This window comes from Ovis canadensis, chromosome 3 (genome assembly GCF_042477335.2).
Source record: "Ovis canadensis isolate MfBH-ARS-UI-01 breed Bighorn chromosome 3, ARS-UI_OviCan_v2, whole genome shotgun sequence".
Classification (NCBI taxonomy): Eukaryota; Metazoa; Chordata; class Mammalia; order Artiodactyla; family Bovidae; genus Ovis; species Ovis canadensis.
Window position 1 is genome coordinate 60,046,444 of NC_091247.1, and position 20,743 is coordinate 60,067,186.

At 44.0% G+C, this 20,743-nt stretch overlaps 1 protein-coding gene and 1 non-coding gene across 2 annotated transcripts; both read right to left on the reverse strand.

The window, feature by feature from the left end:
- Positions 1 to 342: 342 nt before the first annotated feature.
- Positions 343 to 3,289, reverse strand: IL36RN (interleukin 36 receptor antagonist). Its single transcript, XM_069586328.1, has 4 exons — positions 3,261 to 3,289; positions 1,843 to 1,928; positions 742 to 869; positions 343 to 567 (listed from the first exon to the last, which is right to left on the reverse strand). Exons 1-4 carry the CDS (start codon positions 3,287 to 3,289, stop codon positions 343 to 345), a joined length of 468 nt encoding a protein of 155 aa, XP_069442429.1.
- A 2,352-nt stretch (positions 3,290 to 5,641) lies between these two features.
- Positions 5,642 to 5,713, reverse strand: TRNAS-GGA (transfer RNA serine (anticodon GGA)). Its single transcript has one exon. It is a non-coding gene; the product is annotated as a tRNA-Ser (tRNA).
- Between the last annotated feature and the right edge of the window lie 15,030 nt (positions 5,714 to 20,743).

A 20,743-nucleotide genomic window follows, 5' to 3' on the forward strand; every position in this document is an offset into this window, starting at 1 on the left:
GCTGCCCTGTGGGGCTAACAGCTACCAGGTAGTTTATCACAAAGCATGGAGGGTTCCCACCACTCCCCTGACCCTGACTCATGACAGGTGTATTTCATGGGGCTTTTTCAAGGATTCACACCAGTAGTGCCAATCAGCAGAAGAGGAAACTGTAGAAAGCCCCAGATCTCAGAAGGATTTACCCAAACTGGGAAACAAGTGCAGGAAGACTGGCATATGCCCAGCCCTCAAAAGTGGGGGCCGTGAGAGCAGAGTCAGAGGCAGAGTGACGCCACGGGTGTCCTCCGACACCTCCAGCCCCTGCCAGAGCTGGCCTGCAGGGAGCCCTGGAGACACGCTGCCCTAGTCACATTGCTGGAAGTAGAAGTCGGTGATGGGGTCGTCCCAGCTGGGGTCCTTTGGGAGTTGGGTGATCTGTAGAGGCTGGTCAGCTTCAGGCACCGTGCAAAGAAACCAGCCTGGGTAGGCAGCTGACTCAAAGCTGGAGGTGAGCCCCGTGTCCCGGCGGTAAAAGGTGAATTTTTTAGACTTCTCGGCACTGTGGTAGAGCTCCATGATGTTCACTGGCTGCAGACAGAGGGCACGACAGGTGAGGGACAGGAGCAAGTGGTAGAACATAAGGAGGCAGAACCGCGATCAACAGAACGCTGCGAGGGAGAGGTGCCCCAGCCACAGCAGCAGCAGCAGCATCTTTGACTTAGTGAAGCCAGAGAGTGGTGAGGCTGCCCCGACAGGACCCACCTCTAGTTTCAGGGTTGGTTCCTGCCCTGTCCCACACGACAGGCACTGGCTCCCACCCTGGACGCCCAAGATGACTGGAGAAAGCTTGGCATCCAGAGACCGATTGGGGACAACGCTGATCTCCTCACCTAGAGGAAGGAAGGGGATGTGGGAACTTTGACTGCCCTTCCTCCCTCTCCCCCACTGTAGGCTGTATCAGATACCCTCCCCGACAGCTGGACAGAAGGGGAGCTTCATAGCAGCTGTCATGTAGAGAAAGGTGGTCTCGTAAGGTGGTCCAGTGAACGTCAAGACACATAGGACCATGAAGATGATACTATCTTCCACCCCCACATCCACTCCCTTGTCCAGGGTCAAAACTTCAAACCCCAAGGGAAATTTGATCACCTCTTTCAATGCCCCTTGACCCTCCAGACTTTTTTGTAACCTGTCTTGATAAAACTCCCAATTAAAGTTATTTGGATATCTTTCTACCCTCCTGTGAGAGTCTTGAGATCAGGAAAAGGTCTTATTCCTCTCTGTATAATTCCTCCATCTCTCTCTCTCTCCCTCTCCTTCGCACACACACACCCTCACAGAGAGCTCTACCTAGCCCTAACACCTGGTAAGAGTGTTCCAGGTGTGCGCTGCTTAGTGAGCAGGCCCAGACACACTGTGAGCACAAAGTCAGATGGTGCCACCTGCCCCTCTGAGTCCCACCACTCTGAGTGACCAAGGACCCTCAGAGAGCCAAGGGGACCCAGAGTGAAGAGACAGAAACCCCCTCTCCATGGGAGTAAAGATTTAGACAGCCTGCGTTAGTGCTGTCCTCAGCAAGGGCTACCAGGAAAAGGGATGTTGGACGCAGCTCCACCTACCGAGGAAATGACAAAACAGCCGTCTTGGAAAAGAATCCCACCTCTATATAGAGGCTTCCGGTGCATGGCGCCATTCTGGAAAGTGTGGTACTTCATTTGTCCTTGCTCAGAGCCTGGTTTTTTGACGCCCTATCTACTGTGTCAGGTCTGTAGGTTTGTGCCAGTGTTTTTAAGCCCTCTTCAGAACCCCTCCCTCTGAGCACATAGAGACCTAGGGAAGTGGGGGCAGGTTTTGGCCACCAACCTTTAATGACCTTCCCCGCTTGTAGGCCTCCGGCTAGAAGCTGATTATCATGCAGGTAAAGCACCTTCAATGCTGCATCCTTCATTCTGAAATATCAGGACAGGATGACACTCAGTTAGGGGAGGGGTTGCTCCAGCTTACCTGGGCTCCCGAGACTCCCCCAGTCTCAGGCACTATCGCCCTCTCTTCCCACTGAGCCGGAAGTAATGGCACAGCGTTCTCTCCCACCCCTGGGGGCGCATGCCTATCACTGGGACAACACCTCAGCCTCCCATCTGAGTCTGGGACTTTCTCCTTCACCCTCTGCAATCTTTTCTACACTAACCGGACTCTCATGTGCTACACTGGAAAGGAAACTAAACTGTGGGTCAGAGTCCTGGGTTCTCACCCTGGCTCTGCCACCATCATCACAATAGACAGATGGTTCACTCTCTCTGGGCCTGAGTCTCCTCATTGCTAAACTAAGAAGGTGGGATAGATGCTGTTCAGGCCTTTTCAAGGTTAAAATGTGCCTTGATCAAATTCTACCTTTACTTCTTCTGCTTGGTGCATTTATTAATATATCCACTTGCCTATATAGTCCCTACTATGTGAAGGCTTTCTTTACATTTAAAATTCTTTCATTTTGCTTTTCAAATTTAATTCACATTTACAATCTCAGTTGATTTTCTGACATCTCGTGAGGTGAAAAATGTATTCTGAAGGGGTTTCTTCCAGATATCATGTGGGGGAAAAAAGTATGCTATATACAAATTGGCTAAATTTTGGCTAAACACAAAGAAATCTCTACTTCAAAGTAACTAATATGCTGAGTTGTGCTACAATCCTCTTCGAAGAGGACATAGAAAGCCAATTTAACACATTTCCTTGACCAAAGAGCACCACTGTATAAAGCCACTCATAAGACTGGCTTCTCTTGAGGGGCAAGCTATACTAGACCCTGAGCTCGGTGAGAGCAAGAGTCTTCTCACTCACTGTTCCAAGTCCGGAGTGGAGCACCTGACTCAGCACAGGCCAGTGGACAGACAGACTGACAGAAGAGTTTTGCTAATGCTATTTTGTCCCAAAGGGCAATAAGGAAGTAGTGCCTGAATTGACTTCACTTCACCACATCGGAGGGTGGGGATGGTAGGTAACAGTAGGGATCCAAGCTCCTAACTGCCTTTCTCATTACGATGGACGAGGCCACAGCTCTTTTCTCATCAGGTAACCCCCAAGAGGGAAGCTTGCCCCACTCTGGAGAGGCTGGAAGAGATGGTCTAAAGGCAAGGAGGTAAGTGCCCGTTCACACCTTTCTAGCCACCCCCACTGTAGGCAATCCCAAGCACTCCCTCAGTGGAAAGACTGGACAACAGGTCTACCCAGAACTCGTGCCCCTTCCCACTGGACACGAATCAGTCAGAGGCTCAGATACTCACCGGAAGCACAGCGCCCCGCTCAGGACCATCTTGAGCTTCCCAGTGTGTAGACTCTCCTATTTTGAGATAACAGAAAATCTTAGGTGGAAATGGAGGCTGAGCTGCAGGGGACCTGGGCCCCCTGAGCCCTCCCCACCTCCCCCCTTGACCCTCTGCCCTGGCATGAGAAGAGCCTCCAAGGAGCAGGGGAATTCTAGGTCTGGGGTCAGGAGAGGAGAGGCCCAGTTCCCCAGAGGACACCTTTGATCACTCCTTTCTCCTGACGGAGCTGTCTGCCTACTCCTCCAAGGTTGCCTCAGCCCTTTTAATGATCCCTAGGGAGGGGCCCCTGAAACTGCCTCGGTCTCGGGAGGAGCAGGATTTCCAGAGTGATTTCATACTACCTTAAGCTTCCAGAAACACCTGCCGCTCATTATCTCTCTCAGAGAAGAAAACTTTTGGAAACAGTCTCTTCTTCGAGCAATTCTGAAGAACTTCCAGGGGCTTTCCAGCCCTTTGTGATCACTGAGCTCCTAGACATCTGGCCCTGCCAGACCCAAGGGCAACATGCAGTGAGCTAGAACAACCCCCTTTCCTCCTTTCTCCCTGCCCTCCTTCCTTCTCTCCCTCTTTCATTTCCTCCCTCCTTTCCTTCCCTTCTTCCTCCTTTCCTGTCTGCCTTTGCCAAGACTGTGGAAAATGCTGGAGGTGGAGCTCGCCTGCTTAGGTACTGTTAAGAGTATATATTCATTGTAGAAAAACCTGAAAATTCAGATTGACAAAAAAAAAAAAAGAATTCTCGTCTCCACCTTGTGTATCATCAGCAAACTAAGAACAACAGTTTTTCCTCTGCACATACATACCTGTAACCATCACTTTACTCATGTTGCATCCCAGATATGCTCTGTTTAGTCTCTCTGTCCTGTTCGACTCTTTGTGACCCCATGGACTGTAGCTCGCCAGGCTCCTCGGTCCATGGGAATTCTCCAGGCAAGAATTCTGGAGTGGGTTGCCATGCCCTCCTCCAGGGGATCTGTGCAACCCAGGGAAAGAATCCAGGTCTCCCACATTGCAGGCAGATTCTTTACTGTCTGAGCTGCCTACGCTATTTTCAACTCGCTTTAGTCATGTAGGCAAAATAGCAGAATCTCTTTTCATATCAAGTATAGTGATATATTTCCCTGGTAGCTCAGATGGTAAAGTGTCTGCCTGCAATGCAGGAGACCTGGGTTTGATCCCTGGGTTGGGAAGATCCCCTGGAGAAGGAAATGGCAACCCACTCCAGTATTCTTGCCTGGAAAATTCCATGGATGGAGGAGCCTGGTAGGCTACAGTCCATGGGATTGCAAAGAGTCAGACCACAACTGAGAAACTTCACTGACTGACATAATGATATCAGAATATTGAATAGCTGCAGAGTATTTCTATGCAACATCATTTAATTACAGCAATCAATTATTATTAGCTGTTGTTATTATCATAATGTGTATTGAAAATCTTTCAGTGACAAACATCTTTGTATCAACATCTTTGCTTGTGTGTCTGATTATTTCCCTTGAAAATAAAATCTAGTTTAGGCCATCTATTATTGCTCTTTCTTCAGTACATAACTGATAAAATAATGTGTGATTGTATGACATTTCATGAAGTTTTAATCCTTCCATATGCTCTGTGTAATGGATCTAAATGAAAGGTAAGGGTCAGTGCATAATAACAATTTAATTATGTCTTGAGCACCACAGAAAACCATTTATTGTTAAGTCATATATTTTTAAAAAATATTGTTTTCAGAGGAATGGACTAAAATGTCCTTAAAATGTTCAAAAATAAATAAAATATCACTTGGTTCAAAGGGTAGAAAAATGATTCATCACTCATAATGCCACTACTGTGATAAACACCTTTCAGAAAATTAGAGCTTTATGTAAAAATTATTATGTTGGCCATAAATTGGCCAGATAGAAAAGACACTATTTGTGCAAATAGTTGCAAAAAAGAGCAAAACAAAAAAAGGCACTGCAGAAGGAGTTGGCCAATAGGCAAAATGACTTTACGCAAACAGGCTTTCATTTGCAAAGTGAGAAAAAGGTTTTGTTTCTTCTAAAAAGGTAAAATGCCAACTGCTTAGTTTGCTCCCTATGATCCCCTGACTCTAGTGAATTGCACCTGTGTGACCACAGGACGCTGCCATGGTGCTTCATCAAGCTCCCTCCTCCTTCTGCTAATAAAGAATGAAGCCAGTATGTGGTCCCCCTCCCCTCGCCTCCATGATGCTGAACATCCAGTGAAGTGAAGTGAAGTCGCTCAGTCGTGTCCCACTGTAGCCTACAAGGCTCCTCCCTCCATGGGATTCTCCAGGCAAGAGTACTGGAGTGGGTTGCCATTTCCTTCCCCAGGGGATCTTCCCAACCCAGGGATTGAACCTGGGCCTCCTGCATTCCAGGCAGACGCTTTAACCTCTGAGCTGCCAGGGAAGCCCAGAACATCCAGAGTGTTGTGCATAACAAGGGGGTGATACAGAGTGAATGGATGGGGCAATGGATGGATGAACCAAGAAAATGAAAGAAAGAAAGAAATATAAAGCAAATCCCTGCTAAGAAAACTTTTCCGAACTTGAAAATAAAACACAATGATAATGGTATGTGCTCTTGGTGTTGTACTGGAGCATTGTCAAACAATCCCATCAACAATTGCACAGTTCTCTGGGGAAAGTCCGTCTTTGTTTGACTTATTAATTACCATGGGTTAGATTATCAGACTCCGTGAAGTTAGATGTGAACTAAGAGAAGACTGATAAGTTGCAAATAATTTCTGCCTGATGGAAAAGATAGTCCTAAAAGGTACCAGTTGTCAGTTTAGTTCACGTGCTCAGTCATGTCCAATTCTTTGTGACCCCATGGACTGCAGCATGCCAGGCTTCCCTGTCCATCACCAGCTCCCAAAGCTTGCTCAAACTCATGTCCATCAAGTCGGTGATGCCATCTGACCATCTCATCCTCTGTCATCCCCTTCTCCTCCTGCCTTCAAACTTTCCCAGCATCTTTTCCAATGAGTCAACTCTTCTCATGAGGTGACCAAAGTATTGGAGTTTCAGCTTCAGCATCAGTCCTTCCAATGAATATTCAGGACTGATTTCCTTTAGAATTGACTGCTTTGGTCTGGGTACAGTTGTGTTGCTTTACAATTCATTAAGCAGGGTTTTTTTTTTTTTTAATTTAAGCCAATCCATTCCACCATTTCTTTCCTGATTGATCATATAAGCTTCTGTTCCTTGACTTACCCTTTGAATCAGCTTTATCATCCTTCCAGTTCCTTCACTTATTAATAATGATATATCTTTGATACATGCTCACTGTATGTTTGTGTGAAAGTCATGTTTTGGATTTTTTGAAAATTAAACTGGCATTATATAAAACAATGTTCCTTTGCCCCAGATTCACACACCATGTGTTGTGGTTTTCAAATATATACACAGATTCTTTGATACTCCACCCTTTAAGAAGTGGAGCTTAATTCTCCTTCCTTTGAGTGTGAACTGGATTTAGTGACTAAAGAAAATATTGGGTTGGCCAAAAAGTTCATTTGTGTCTGTCTGTAACATCTTATGGACCATGGAGGTGCCCAGAGGCTGTCCCAGCTTGCAGAAGGGTAATGTTCCCAGTGGAGACTTCTTACTACCTTTGAGTGGCAGTGCCCTGGAGGTGAGTGCAGATCCTGTCCTTCATGGGGAGATGAGGATTCAAACAGTGTAAGAGTACACACCTGTACTACTAGGTAAGCACACATTCACAAACAGCTTATTATAGCAAAATGGTCATTTTTATTAGTAAGATAAATTAAACAATAATTAAAATAGCCAATATTCATTTGATGTTCACTATGTGCCAAGAACTATGTTTAGTGGTTGGCCTGAATGTTCTCATTTTGTGCTCAGAGCTGTCCTGGGTGGTTAATATCATAATTATTATGTCTCATTCATGGATGTGAAAACCAAGAATAGAAAGATTAACTGTCATCTGATACTGTACCTATAATTAATATTAGAGTCAGAATGAAGCCCAGGAAACCTGAATCCAAAGCTATTGAGCCCAAAACACAGCACAGCAGTCAGAGTGATCTTTTTCATAGTTCGAGTCAGATCACAGCCCATCTGCTCCAGAGTCTCCGAGGGTAAAAGAAAAGACTTGGCCATGTTTTCAAAGCCCCACAAACAGTACATTCAAGGCACAGGAACCTCTTGCTCTTTCTTGAACAAGTGAAGCATGTCCCTGCCTCGGGGCCTTTGCACTGGCCATTCTCTCAGCATGGAAAGCTCTTCTCCAAGACATCAGCCTGTCTCACTCTTTTACTCTTTAAAGTCTTTGCTAAACTGTCACCTTCTCAACAAGACTTACACTCACCACCCTAAACTGCTCTCTCCTACTTCCAATTCCCCTTTCCATGCTCCGTTTCTTTGCACAGCACTCACCACTTGTAAGCACATTGAACAATTTGGGTGTACTGCTTATCAGCTCCCCTGCCAATCCTGTTGGAAAATAAACTCATTCAAAGGGAGATGTTTTCTATTTTCTTCATTGGCATATTCTAGGCACTTAACACCTTCGATGAATGATGATGCATTGACATTGAGTAAATTACACATTGTATCATGTAGAAAAAAATCCAGATAATTGCCTAACATTTTGTTCACAATTATGATTTTATTTCTCAGAGATTTTTTAAAAACTTTTTTTTGGAACCTAATTGCTTTACAACTGTGTGTTAATTTCCGCTATACAACAATGTGAATCAGCTACACGTATACATATATCCCTCCCTCTTGAACCTCCCTCCCACTCTCCTATCCCATCCCTCTAGGTCGCCACAGAGCATTGAGCTGAGGTCCCTGTGCTATACAGCAGCTTCCCACTAGCTATTTTACAGGTGGTAGTGTATATAGGTGCTTTCCTGGTGGCTCAGATGGTAAAGAAACTGCCTGCAATTCAGGAAGCCAGGGTGCAAGCCAGGATCGGGAAGATCCCCTGGAGGAGGAAATGGCAACCCACTCCAGTATTCTTGCCTAAAGAGTCCCATGAACAGAGGAACCTGGTGAGCTACAGACTGTAGGGTTGCAAGGAATCAGACATGACTGAGTGACCAACACTTTCACTCTTCACTTCAGTGTATATATGTCAATTCTACTCTCTCATTCATCCCACCCTCTCTTTCCCTTGTTATGTCCACAAGTCTGTTCTCTGCATCTGTGTTACTAGTCCTGCCCTGCAAATAGGTTCATCTGTACCATTTTTCTAGATTCCATGTATATGTGTTAATAGATGACATTCATTCTTCTCTTTCTTACTTTACTCTGTATTGATGCCTTTGACTCTTCATTCTCTTGATGTAACAGCTAAGACCCCAGGTGGACAAACTTTGGCCTGTGGGCTAAGATGGGCCCACTCTTTGTTTCGTTGGAACACTGTCATGTTCATTTGCTTAAACAGTCTATGAACACTTCCGTACTACAATGAACAGCATTGAATATTTGTGACAGACACTACGTAGCTTGCAAAACCTAAGTTACTTCATACCTGACCTGTGAGAGAAAACGTTTGCTGAAGTCTGGTCAAGACACTCTGGATCCAAGTCCTAAATGTGTCACTTATCAGCATGTATTTTTGATCAAATTATTGAATCTTTCTGTGTTTTGAAGTCCTCATCTGTGGAACAGGAATAAAAATAGTATTTACCTAGGTTGTTGAGCTTAAATGAGTCAATGTATGTGATGTGCTTAAGAGTGCCAGGCACATTCATGCAGGCATGCTTAGTTGCTCAGTCGTGTCCAACTCTTTGTGACTCCATGGACTGTAGCCTGCCAGGCTCCTCTGCCCATGGAATTTTCCAGGCAAGAATACTGAGTGGGTTGCCATTTCCTTCTCTGAGGGGATCTTCCAGACCCAGGGATCGAACCTGCGTCTCCTGCATTGGCAGGCAGATTCTTTATCACTGAGCCACCTGGGAAGCCCGCCAGGCACATAGTAGATGCTTAAACGTCAGCTATATCATCACTACCACCAGCAGCAGCAGCTACGTGGCCTTGGGAATTTGTTTCTTCTCTCTGATGTGATGATTCATCTCACCTTTTTGTTTCTCTATAAAAACAGAGTAATAGCCACTTCACTAGGTTGTCACGAGGAGTGGATGAGACAGAGGCTGTGAAAAGCATGGTAGACACTTGGCACAAACCCACAGACACCTGCTTACTGCCCTCTTTGTGTTTCCCTGTCTCCTCCCAGGTACATAAAGAGGAAACTGGGAACATAGTAGAGGCCAGGTTCACATTCCCCTAAATCTGGGGCTGGTTCAAAACCAAACACTTCCTTGCACAGGTTAATGCCCTTACCTGGGCCAGAGAATGAGAAAGCCCCACCCCAGTCTGGCTGAAAGGCCATAGCACATGCTATGGGATTTCCATGTTACTTACAAGGAGGCTAACATTGGCTGCTCATTCACTGTGCCCAGCACCATCTCAAAAGCAGTACAGGCGTTGTGCCAGGGGTCCTGGGAGATGAGCACTAGTCTATTCGCATTTGACAGATAAGACAAAATGAGGCTTAGAGAGTCTGGTTCACAAGGTCACAAACTAGTAAGAGATGGACCCAGTATTCGTCCTCTGGCAGGTGGATTCCATACTAACTTGTCCCCCCTCCCAAGCTCCATCCCCAACTGTGAACAAATAAACCATGGAATTCTACAGATTCAAGTGATAGAGGAAAGGAGGGCAGAGACGGAAACTAGTTGATCTCCCTCTCATGGTTTTGTTTGCAGGAAGGATCAAGTCTCCAGAATAACAGGGGCATCTTCCTCCACAAGAACAGGAAAGACAGTGGGAACCCCTAGAGTTGGTTCAGAGACAAAAAGCTTCACCAGTACAGACAATACAGTGGTGGACAGGACTTCCCTGGTGGCATAATGGATTCGAACCCTGCCTGCCAATTCAGGGGACACGAGTTCCATCCCTGATCCAGGAAGATTCCACATATCACAGAGCAACTAAGCCCCCACCCTCTAGGACCTACAAACCACAATTACTGAAGCCCATGCACCTAGAGCTTGCGCTGCACAACAAGAGACGCCACCGCAGTAAGAAGCCTGCACACCACAACTGGAGAGTGGCGCTGCTCAACACAGCTAGAGGAAGCCCGCGCACAGCAACAAAGACCCAGCACAGCCAAAAATAAATTAACTTTGTAAAAAAGCATGTGTTGGATTATGGAAATTTTTTTTTAATGCAGTGGTGGACATCCAAATGGAAAGGATTGCTCACTCCCTGGGATGACTTCTAGGTGCTTAGAACATCCTTGAAGGACCCTGCCTGGCACAGGAGAGATGGTGGCGATGCACACACAGCCTCCAGGGAGCCGCAAGCAGAAAGGGACCTCCTCCCCCGTCTCCAGCCACAACCTGTGGTCACTGTGGGAGTGACATAGGGGAAGGTGCCACTGGGATCTTAGCACATCTGAGAACCCCTGGGCTCCCCATGAGATCACAGGAAGGTTTGAGGTCTGGGCACTGGCTGCAGCTGGGTGCCTTGTTTCTGCTTAGTTCCGTGGCATCTTCCAGCGGGGGAGGGCTGGGGATGGGCCAGTTCTACAAGCAGGGATCAAGGAGTGTGTGGGTGACCCAGGAGGCAGGGTGAGGTTCTGTGTGTGTCACACCCACCTGACAGTTTCTCCTGACTGAGTCACCAGGGGCGGGGCCAGAGCCACTGGAAATCTCCTTACCCCAGATGCGGATGAGACCCTCCCAAGCAGGTCCAGAGGTTTCTGTCCGCTGCACCTCAGAAGCCCCCAGAGCCTAAGGACTCCCCTCCCATGGGTTGTGTGGTTTGAGCACGACTAGACTTCTGTCTGAAGAACAGCTGGGACTTGAGCCAGATTCTGGACCTGGGTGTGAAACTGGAATTGAACTAAAAACATGGAATGGAAAAGCCAGATGTTCAGAAAGAGGGCTGGTCTGGCTCCATTCTCCTTGGGTCCTCCTCACCTTCTGCCTGTCAAGTGCCCTAAGCTCTGTGTGCATGGCCATGATCTCATCAGAGAGGGCACTCTTGGACAGGGTGGATCAGGCCAGCCACACTTTGATCCATCGCTTCCAACCAGTCATGCAACCGGTCCATGTGATCTTTGCTTCTTTCCACAAAGGACTTGGAGCGGTGAGCACCCACAGCAGAGCCAGCCAGGACAAGGGGAGCTGCATCAGGGCTCCCTGCGGGGAGTCTCTAAGACTCCTGGTGGCTCAGACGGTAGAGTCTGCCTGCAATGCGGGAGACCCGGGTTCGATCCCTGGGTTGAACTTTCACTTTTTCACCTTAGCGATGCTCAGAACAGAGAAGGTAAAATTATCCCCCATATATATATAAATATACTTAGTTGCCCAGTGTTTCCCTGGTGGCTCAGTTGGTAAAGAATCCACCTGCAATGCAAGAGACCCAGGTTCAATCCCTGGGTCGGGAAGATCCCCTGGAGAAGGAAATGGTAGCTCACTCCAGTATTCTTGCCTGGAAGCTTCCACAGAGAGAGAAGCCTGGTGGGCTACAGTCCATGGGGTCACCAAGAGTCAGACATGATTTAGTGACTAAACCTATAGTTGCTCAGTCATGTTCAACTCTTTGGGACCTCTTGGGCTATAGCCCACCAGGCTCCTCTGTCCATGGAATTTTCCTGGCAAGAATACTGCAATGGGTTGCCATTTCCTTCTCCAGATCTTCTTGACCCAGGGATTGAACCCATCTCTCCTGTGTCTCCTGCATTGCAGGCAGATTCTTTACCCGCTGAGCCACTGGGGGAGCCCATATATATATATGGGTTTATAGTCTTTGCCATTTCTCAAGATGGAAGCTTAGATTATTAATCTGACACATTGACTTTTCTACTATAAGTATTAAACACTATGAATTTTGCTCTAGGCATGCTTTAGTTACATCTCACAAATTTATACATATTGTATTTTTATTTAATTCAAATATTTTCATATTTCCCCTTAGCCTTCCTCTTTGACCCACAAATTACTTAGAAGTATATTGTTTAATTTCCAAATATTTGGAGTTTTTCTAAAGATTTTCTTTTCTAGTAAATTTCTAGTTAATTCAGTTATTGTCTGTGTGATTTCTCTTATTTTAAATTCACTGGGTTTTGTTATATAACCCAGAATATAACCTATCATGGTGAATATTCTGTGTGCACTAAAAAGAGAAAGTGCATTCTGATGTTGTTGTGTGGAGTGCTCTATTGATAGTGTTTTTCAGGTCTTCTGTACCCTTACTGATTTCCTGTCTACTTGTTCAGTCCATTATGGGGAAAAGAATGTTGAATTCTCCAACTATAACTGTCTATGTCTCCTTTCTATTCCATCTTTGCTTCATGCGTTTTGAAGTTCTGCTGTTAGGAGCATACACATTTAAGATTATTACATCTTTTTGGAGAACTGACCTCTTTATCACACATAGTCATATATGTGTTCCTCTGCAACAATAGCACCCCAGTGCATGCATGCTGTCACTTCAGTTATGTCCGACTCTGTGCGACCCTATGGACCGTAACCCACAAAGCTCCTCTGTCCATGGGATTCTCCAGGCAAGAATACTGGAGTGGGTTGCCATGCCCTCCTCCAAGGAATATTCTGCAATGATGGGCAGGTTCTTTATGCCTAGTCCCACCTGGGAAACCCTGTAGCTTTGTACAATCACCACCGCTATCAAAATAGAGAACTATTCTATCCCCACAAGGCTCTCTCATGCTGCCCCTTCATACTCACATTTTGGCTTCACCCCCAATCCCTAATCCCTAGCATCCACTATCTGCTTTTTAATAGTCCCCAGTTGGCTGGGAACTGTTTCATTTTACTCCTGTTCTTCCAGCACAAGTATTACTATTAATACTATGTCTTTATTTGTGCTTTTTTAAAGTCTTGGTTTGAGTAGTGAATTTAATCCTTTTTCTTTTATTGGGATTATGAATGTTTTTTGTTGTGTCTCTCCTATGATACTGAGAAGGCGATGGCACCCCACTCCAGTACTCTAGCCTGGAAAATCCCATGGACGGAGGAGCCTGGTTGGCTGCAGTCCATGGGGTCGCTGAGGGTCAGACACTACTGAGCGACTTCACTTTCACTTTTCACTTTCATGCATTGGAGAGGGAAATGGCAACCCACTCCAGTGTTCCTGCCTGGAGAATCCCAGGGACGGGGGAGCCTGGTGGGCTGCCGTCTATGGGGTCGCATGGAGTCGGACACGACTGAAGTGACTTAGCTTAGCTTATCCTGTGATTTTATTTTAGGTTTTCTGTCTACCATAATTTTTGTTGTGCTTCATTCATACTCTTTGCTTGCTTGATTCATTCTTTTTTTGTTTCAATTCATTTTCTTCTAGTATGTTAGAAACATATAATTCTATTTTTACTTTTATACTGGTTAACTAATTTTTGATACACAGATTTACATGTATTTTTCTTTTTCTCTAAAAATTTATGTTTATTTATTATTTAGCATGTTATATTCTATAAGACCTCACTCAGGACTGATTTTACAAGCTTAAATTAAAATTTTATTTCTTAGAAGAAAGTGTGAGATTAAGATATTTACCCCAGTTTAGACTGGGGGTCAGCAAACTATGGCCCATGGACCAAACCTGGCCCACTAACTATTTTTGTACAGTCTATGAGCTAAGAACATTTTTTATACTTTTAAATGAGTGAAATAAGAACTTCCCTGGTGGTCCAATGACTAAGACTCTGATGCTCCAAATGACCATGGCCAATCCCTGGTCAGGGAATTAGATCCCAAATACCACAACTAAGAGGTCACATGCCACAACTAAAGATCTTGCATACTGTAATGAAGATTAAAGATCCCACTAAGACCCAGCACAGTCAAATAAATACCTAAATAGTTTTTTAATAAAAATAAAAAATAAATGAGTGAAGTAAATTTTAATGAATAATGTTTCATAACAGTAAAACTTATATGAATTTCAAATTTTAGTGTCCACAGATAAGGTTTAACACAGCTTTGCTCATTGACTTATATATTGTCTATTTTTGTGTTGCTACTTCAGCAAAGTTGAATAATTGTCACAGAGACTTTATGACTAACAAAGCCTAAAATATTTGTTGTAATATATGGCCTTTTATAGAAAAAGTATGGCAACCCCTAGCATGTGTGCTAAGTCATTTTAGTCATGTCTGACTCTTTGTGACCCTGTGGACTGTGGCCCACCAAGCTCCTCTGTCTATGGGATTCTCCAGGCAGGAATATTGGAGTGGGTTGCCATGCCCTCCTCCAGGGGATCTTCTTAACCCAGAAATAGAACCCACATCTCTCACATCTACCTGAATTTACAGGTGGGATTTTTACCCCTGCACTTCCCTCGTGGCTCAGAGGGTAAAGAATCTGCCTGCAATGCAGGAGACTGAGGTTCAATCCCTGGGTCAGGAAGACCCCCTGAAGAAGGGAAGAGCATCCCACTCCACTATTCTTGCCTGGAGAATTCTATGGACAGAGAATCCTGGTGGGCTACAGTCCATGGGGTTGCAAAGGGTCAGACATGACTGAGCGACTAACATTCACTCACTCTTTATCACTAGTGCCACCAGGGAAGCCTGGCAACCCCAAGATCTTCAGTCAGATTTTGCCTCTCCAGGCTTCCCTAACTCAAGTTCACATTGTCCACTTTTTATGAAGTGGGGAACCTAGGCTTTCTTTGCCCACCAGGTTGATGACAGGCAAAAGAGCAGGAAATGATCTTAGTGTTTTTGTATCTCTCCAGGCCTGAGCACCACCCCCTGTATTAGAAGGCTATATTTGTTGTTCAGTCGCCAAGTCACATCCAACTCTTTGTGACCCCATGGACTGCAGCACCCCAGGCTTCACTGTCCTTCACTATCTCCCAGAGTTTGCTCAAATTCATGTTCACTGAGTCAGTGATGCTATCTAACCATTTCATCTTCTGCCACCCTCTTCTCCTTTTGCCTTCAACCTTTCCCAGCATCAGGGTCTTTTCCAATGAGTCAGCTCATCATCGTCAGGCCAAAGACTATTAGAAGACCATGTTCTTTAGTCGCTCAGTCGTATTCAGCTCTTTGCAGCTCCATGGACTGCAGCCCGCCAGGGTTCTCTGTCTGTGGGGATTCTCCAGGCAAAAATAGTGGAGTTGCCATGCCCTCCTCCAGGGGACCTTCCTGACCCAGGGACTGAACTCAGATCTCCCACATTGCAGGCGGATTCTTTACCATCTGAGCACCAGGGAAGCCCAATATTATGCTATAAGCATCTATTTAAATTATCACCTATCTGCCTTCCAACTTTGATCTAGTGTTTCTGATAACAGTTTCATCTGCATGTGAATTATCTCTCCAGATAACAGGTAAAATCTTGAGACGACTAGTTCATCAAGCACATTGAGAGACTGAATCATACTGCATTATACAAAGCTAATCTGACTCTTTCTATAAATGTAAATATGTCTTCTGTGGTATTAAAATGTCCTGAGTTCTCCTTCTAGCAAGATGGGGTAACAAGACCCAAATTTAACTTCTCACCTGACTCAACTAAAAAAAAAAGAAAATGGACAACATTTATGAAGCCATGGTTTTAAAGCACTGAACATCAGCCAGCGAAGGACAGTGATCCCTGAGAGACAGGAAACAAATGTGGCAACCCAATAATTACCCCCACTTTGCAGTAGAAACCCAGGGGCTCAGCATTCTTTCTGAGTAGAGGAGATAGAGATTTTCAGTCTGTGGAAATAAAGGTAGTTGAAGATTAAAAATAATAATAATAAGAGTGCAAGAATGAAGGGTTGCATAGAAGGAGAATCCAGACAATCTATAGAGGGTCCCCATTGCACAATCACCAGAGAAATGATTCATGCATTATAGATGAGGAATCTACCCAAGGCTGGAGATTCAGTTCAGTTCACCCACTCAGTCGTGTCCAACTCTTTGTGACTCCATGGACTGCAACATGTCAGGCTTCCCTGTCCATCACCAACTCCCAGAACTTGCTCAAACTCATGTCATCGGGACAGTGATGCCTTCCAATCATCTCATCTTCTGTTGTCCCCTTCTCCTTCTGCCTTCACTCTTTCCCAGCATCAGGGTGTTTTCCAATGAGTCACTTCTTCTCATCAGGTGGCCAAAGTATTGGAACTTCAGCTTCAACATCAGTCCTTCCAATGAATATTCAGAACTGATTTCCCCTGGAATTCCTTTAGGGTTTCAAACAGTCTGAAAAGGCTGAAGGTTAAGACACTCTAATTAGTGGGAGTAATACCTGTCCCCACCAGCTGGACTGGGAATCCCATAATTCCCAGGCATTGGAGTATAGTATTCAGAAGGACTTTGCTTAAGAAGTGGAAAATAATTAGACCTGGATTAAATACTGCAGTGGTCCTACCTCTCCAATCTGAAATCAAGACCCCAAATGATTAAATAGGCCTCACCTGACTATGCCAAAGCCTTTGACTGTGTGGATAACAATAAACTGTGGAAAATTCTGAAAGAGATGAGAATACCAGACCACCTGACCTGCCCCTTGAGAAATCTGTATGCAGGTCAGGAAGCAATAGTTAGAACTGAACATGGAACAACAGACTGGTTCCAAATAGGAAAAGGACTGCGTCAAGGCTGTATATTGTCATCCTGCTTATTTAATTTATATGCAGAGTACATCATGAGAAATGCTGGGCTGGAAGAAGCACAAGCTGAAATCAAGATTGCCGGGAGAAATATCAATAACCTCAGATATGCAGATGACACCACCCTTATGACAGAAAGTGAAGAGGAGCTAAAAAGCCTCTTCATAATTGTGAAAGTGGAGAGTGAAAAAGTTGGCTTAAAGCTCAACATTCAGAAAACAAAGATCATGGCATCTGGTCCCATCACTTCATGGGAAATACATGGGGAAACAGTGTCAGACTTTATTTTTGGGGGGCTCCAAAATCACCGCAGATGGTGACTGCAGCCATGAAATTAAAAGACGCTTACTTCTTAGAAGAAAAGTTATGACCAACCTAGATAGCATATTCAAAAGCAGAGACATTACTTTGCCAACAAAGGTCCATCTAGTCAAGGCTATGATTTTTCCAATAGTCATGTATGGATGTGAGAGTTGGACTGTGAAGAAGGCTGTGCGCCAAAGAATTGATGCTTTTGAACTGTGGTGTTGGAGAAGACTCTTGAGAGTCCCTTGGACTGCAAGGAGATCCAACCAGTCCATTCTGAAGGAGATCAGCCCTGGGATTTCTTTGGAAGGAATGATGCTAAAGCTGAAACTCCAGTACTTTGGCCACCTCATGTGAAGAGTTGATTCTTTGGGAAAGACTGATGCTGGGAGGCATTGGGGGCAGGAGGAGAAGGGGACGACCGAGGATGAGATGGCTGGATGGCATCACTGACTCAATGGACGTGAGTCTGAGTGAACTCCGGGAGTTGGTGATGGACAGGGAGGCCTGGCGTGCTGCTATTCATGGGGTCACAAAGAGTCAGACAAGACTGAGTGACTGAACTGAACTGAACTGATGGCTCATATGGTAAAGAATCTGCCTACAGTGCTGAAGACCTGGCTTCAATTCCTGAGTCAGAAAGATCCCCTGGTGAAGGGAATGACTACTCACTCCAGTATTCTTCTTCCTTATATGTCTTTAAAAATCAAAAAGTCATAACTATCTGAAATTGGAAATGCAGACAGCTAATGTGTGCCCTGAAGGGGATTCTGGAACAGAAAAAGGATATTAGATTTAAAAAAATGACATAACAACATGTAACTATTGATATATATTTTTTCTTTTTTTAATATAAATTTATTTATTTTAATTGGTGGTTAATTACTTTACAATATATTGAAATATTAATTGCATAATTAGTGTTGTACTAATGAAAAATGTTAATAATAAGAAAAACAGTTCTGAATATATAAAACTCTCTGTACTATCTGTGAGATGATTTTGTAAATCTAAAGCTGCTGTCAAATTCAACATTTAGTTAAGACAACAGCATCCAACAAAGTAAAATTCATAATGTCTGACATCCAGTCAAAGATTACAAGGCAAGCAAAGAAACAGGGAAAAAAGATATAGTAGGAGAAGAATATAAGTTGAAACCAAGCAGAACTGGCACAGATGTTAAAGTAGAAAATGAAAAAAATTAAATTAAATGTTAATCACTCAGTCATGTCCGACTCTTTTGATCCCATGGATTGTAGTCCACCAGCTCCTCTGTCTATGGACTTCTCCAGGCAAGAATACTGGAGTAGGATGCCATGCCTTCTCCAGGGGACCTTCCTGACCCAGGCATTGAACTCAGGTCTCCCACATTGCAGGCAGGTTCTTTACCATCTGAGCCATCAGGGAAGCTCAAATTTTAAAATACAGGACATCAAAACAGGACATTTAGTTATTAAAACTAAAGTTCACATGTTTAAAAAAGGTTAAGAGTGATGAAGATTTTTCAAAAACAGATTTGAATGAAATTCTAAGATGAAAACTACAATGTCTAAGATGAAATAAATACTGAATGAGTTTAATAGAGCATTTGGTATTATAGATGAAATGATTAGTAAACTAGAGGACACAGCAATAGAAAATATCCTAAATTATGTATAGAGAGAAAAAATAAAAACAAAATACAACAACAACAAAAAAGGAAAATCAGGGGATTTCCCTGGTGGTCCAGTGGTTAAGAATCTGCCTTCCAATGAAGGAGACTTGGGTTTGATCCCTGGTCAAGGAAACTAAGATCCCATATGCCACGGGGCAACTAAACCCATAAGCTGCAGCTAGAAAACCTGCACGCCACTGTAGTCAGAGCACCGCAACAAAGGCCCAGTGCTGCCAAAATTAAAAAAAAAAAAAGGAGAATCAGTGAAATGTGGTGAAATGTGGAATAACTCCAAATGTGCTAATTGAAATCTTTGGAGAAGAAGATGAGGCACAAAAGTATATATTTAAGGAAAAATGGCCAGAATTTCTGTTCTAAAATGTGCATATTTTCGCTTGATCTTAGTCAAAAGGCCGAGAAGTGATGGCATATTTTCTTCACTTGTTATGACAGCAGTCACCTTTAGTGTGTGTCCCAAGTTTGAATCCCTACTAACATACTTTAATAGATGTGGGACTTACGCAAGTTCCTGTGCCTCTCTAAACTTCAATTTCTTCATTTGTAAATGGGGTAACAACTGCTGAGAAAGAAGAAATCATTCTGAAATGAGTTAGTCATGAAAACTTTCACCCTATGGGTGGAGTAACTAGTCTTTCTGGTTTTTGCTTATTTTCCCAAAGTAATTATTAATAGTCCTCCTTTTCATCCTCAGAAGTACCCTGGTTTGTATGTTAAGTGTTGTGACCATAGTTATAGGGCTACTGAGAGGATTAAATGAGATAGTGTCTGGTGTGATGTGAGTTCTATATATTTAACTTATGAGAAAACTATGAATATATGTTGCCAATACATATATAAATTACTTCAGTGCTTTCACCTTCATTTACATGTCTTTACTATTAAACAGTGCAAGTTAGAGGTAGGTAGACATACACAGGGGCGTCCCAGGTGGCTTTAGTAGTAAAGAACCTGCCTTGCAAAATAAAGTAAAAATTAAAATTTAAAAAAATAAATAAATAAATAAATAAATTTGCAAAAAAAAAAAAAAAAGAACCTGCCTTCCAATGCAGGAGACATATAAGAGACAAGCATTCCATCCCTGAGTTGAAATCCCTGGAGGAGGGCATAGCAACCTACTGCAGTATTCTTGCCTGGGAAATCCCATGGACAAAGGATCCTGGTGGGCTACAGTCCACAAGGTCGAAAAGAGTCAGATAGGACTGAAGTGACTTAGCATGCCCACAGACACACACAAAGTGAGGATTACTACAGATCTACTTAGATTTTAAGTTTAGAACAAACATCTAAAAAAAAACAGCTCTGTGGTATAATTAAAATGATTGTACATGTTTTATCATTGTGTTAAAATATGGCAAAATTTGGTCAAAGGCCACTATTAAAGCAGACACGCAATGACTGCATTTTTCGTATTATATTTATGAAGTGAAGTGAAAGTGTTAGTCACTCAGTTGGGTCTGATTCTTTTCAACCCCATGGACTGTGGCCCACCAGGCTCATCTGTCCACGGGATTTCCTAGGCAAGAATATACTGGAGTTGGTTCCCATTTTCTTCTCCAGGGGATCTTCCTGACCCAAGGATTGAACCCTGGTCTCCTGCATTGCAGGCGGATCCTTTACCATCTGAGCCACCAGAGAAGCCCTATTGTAATTATAACTAGTGTAAAAACAAAAAAGGAACGGATTTTCATTAGTTTGCATCTCTTCATTGTGACAAATTTGGTCATGCAGAAACTTAATGCGTCCTTATTTAAATGAAAACACTATGGATGGATAAGGCCCAATACTCAGGGACTAAAGTACCCACTTCAGAACTCCATCATGCTGGTACCCTGATCTGGGACCTCCACTCTC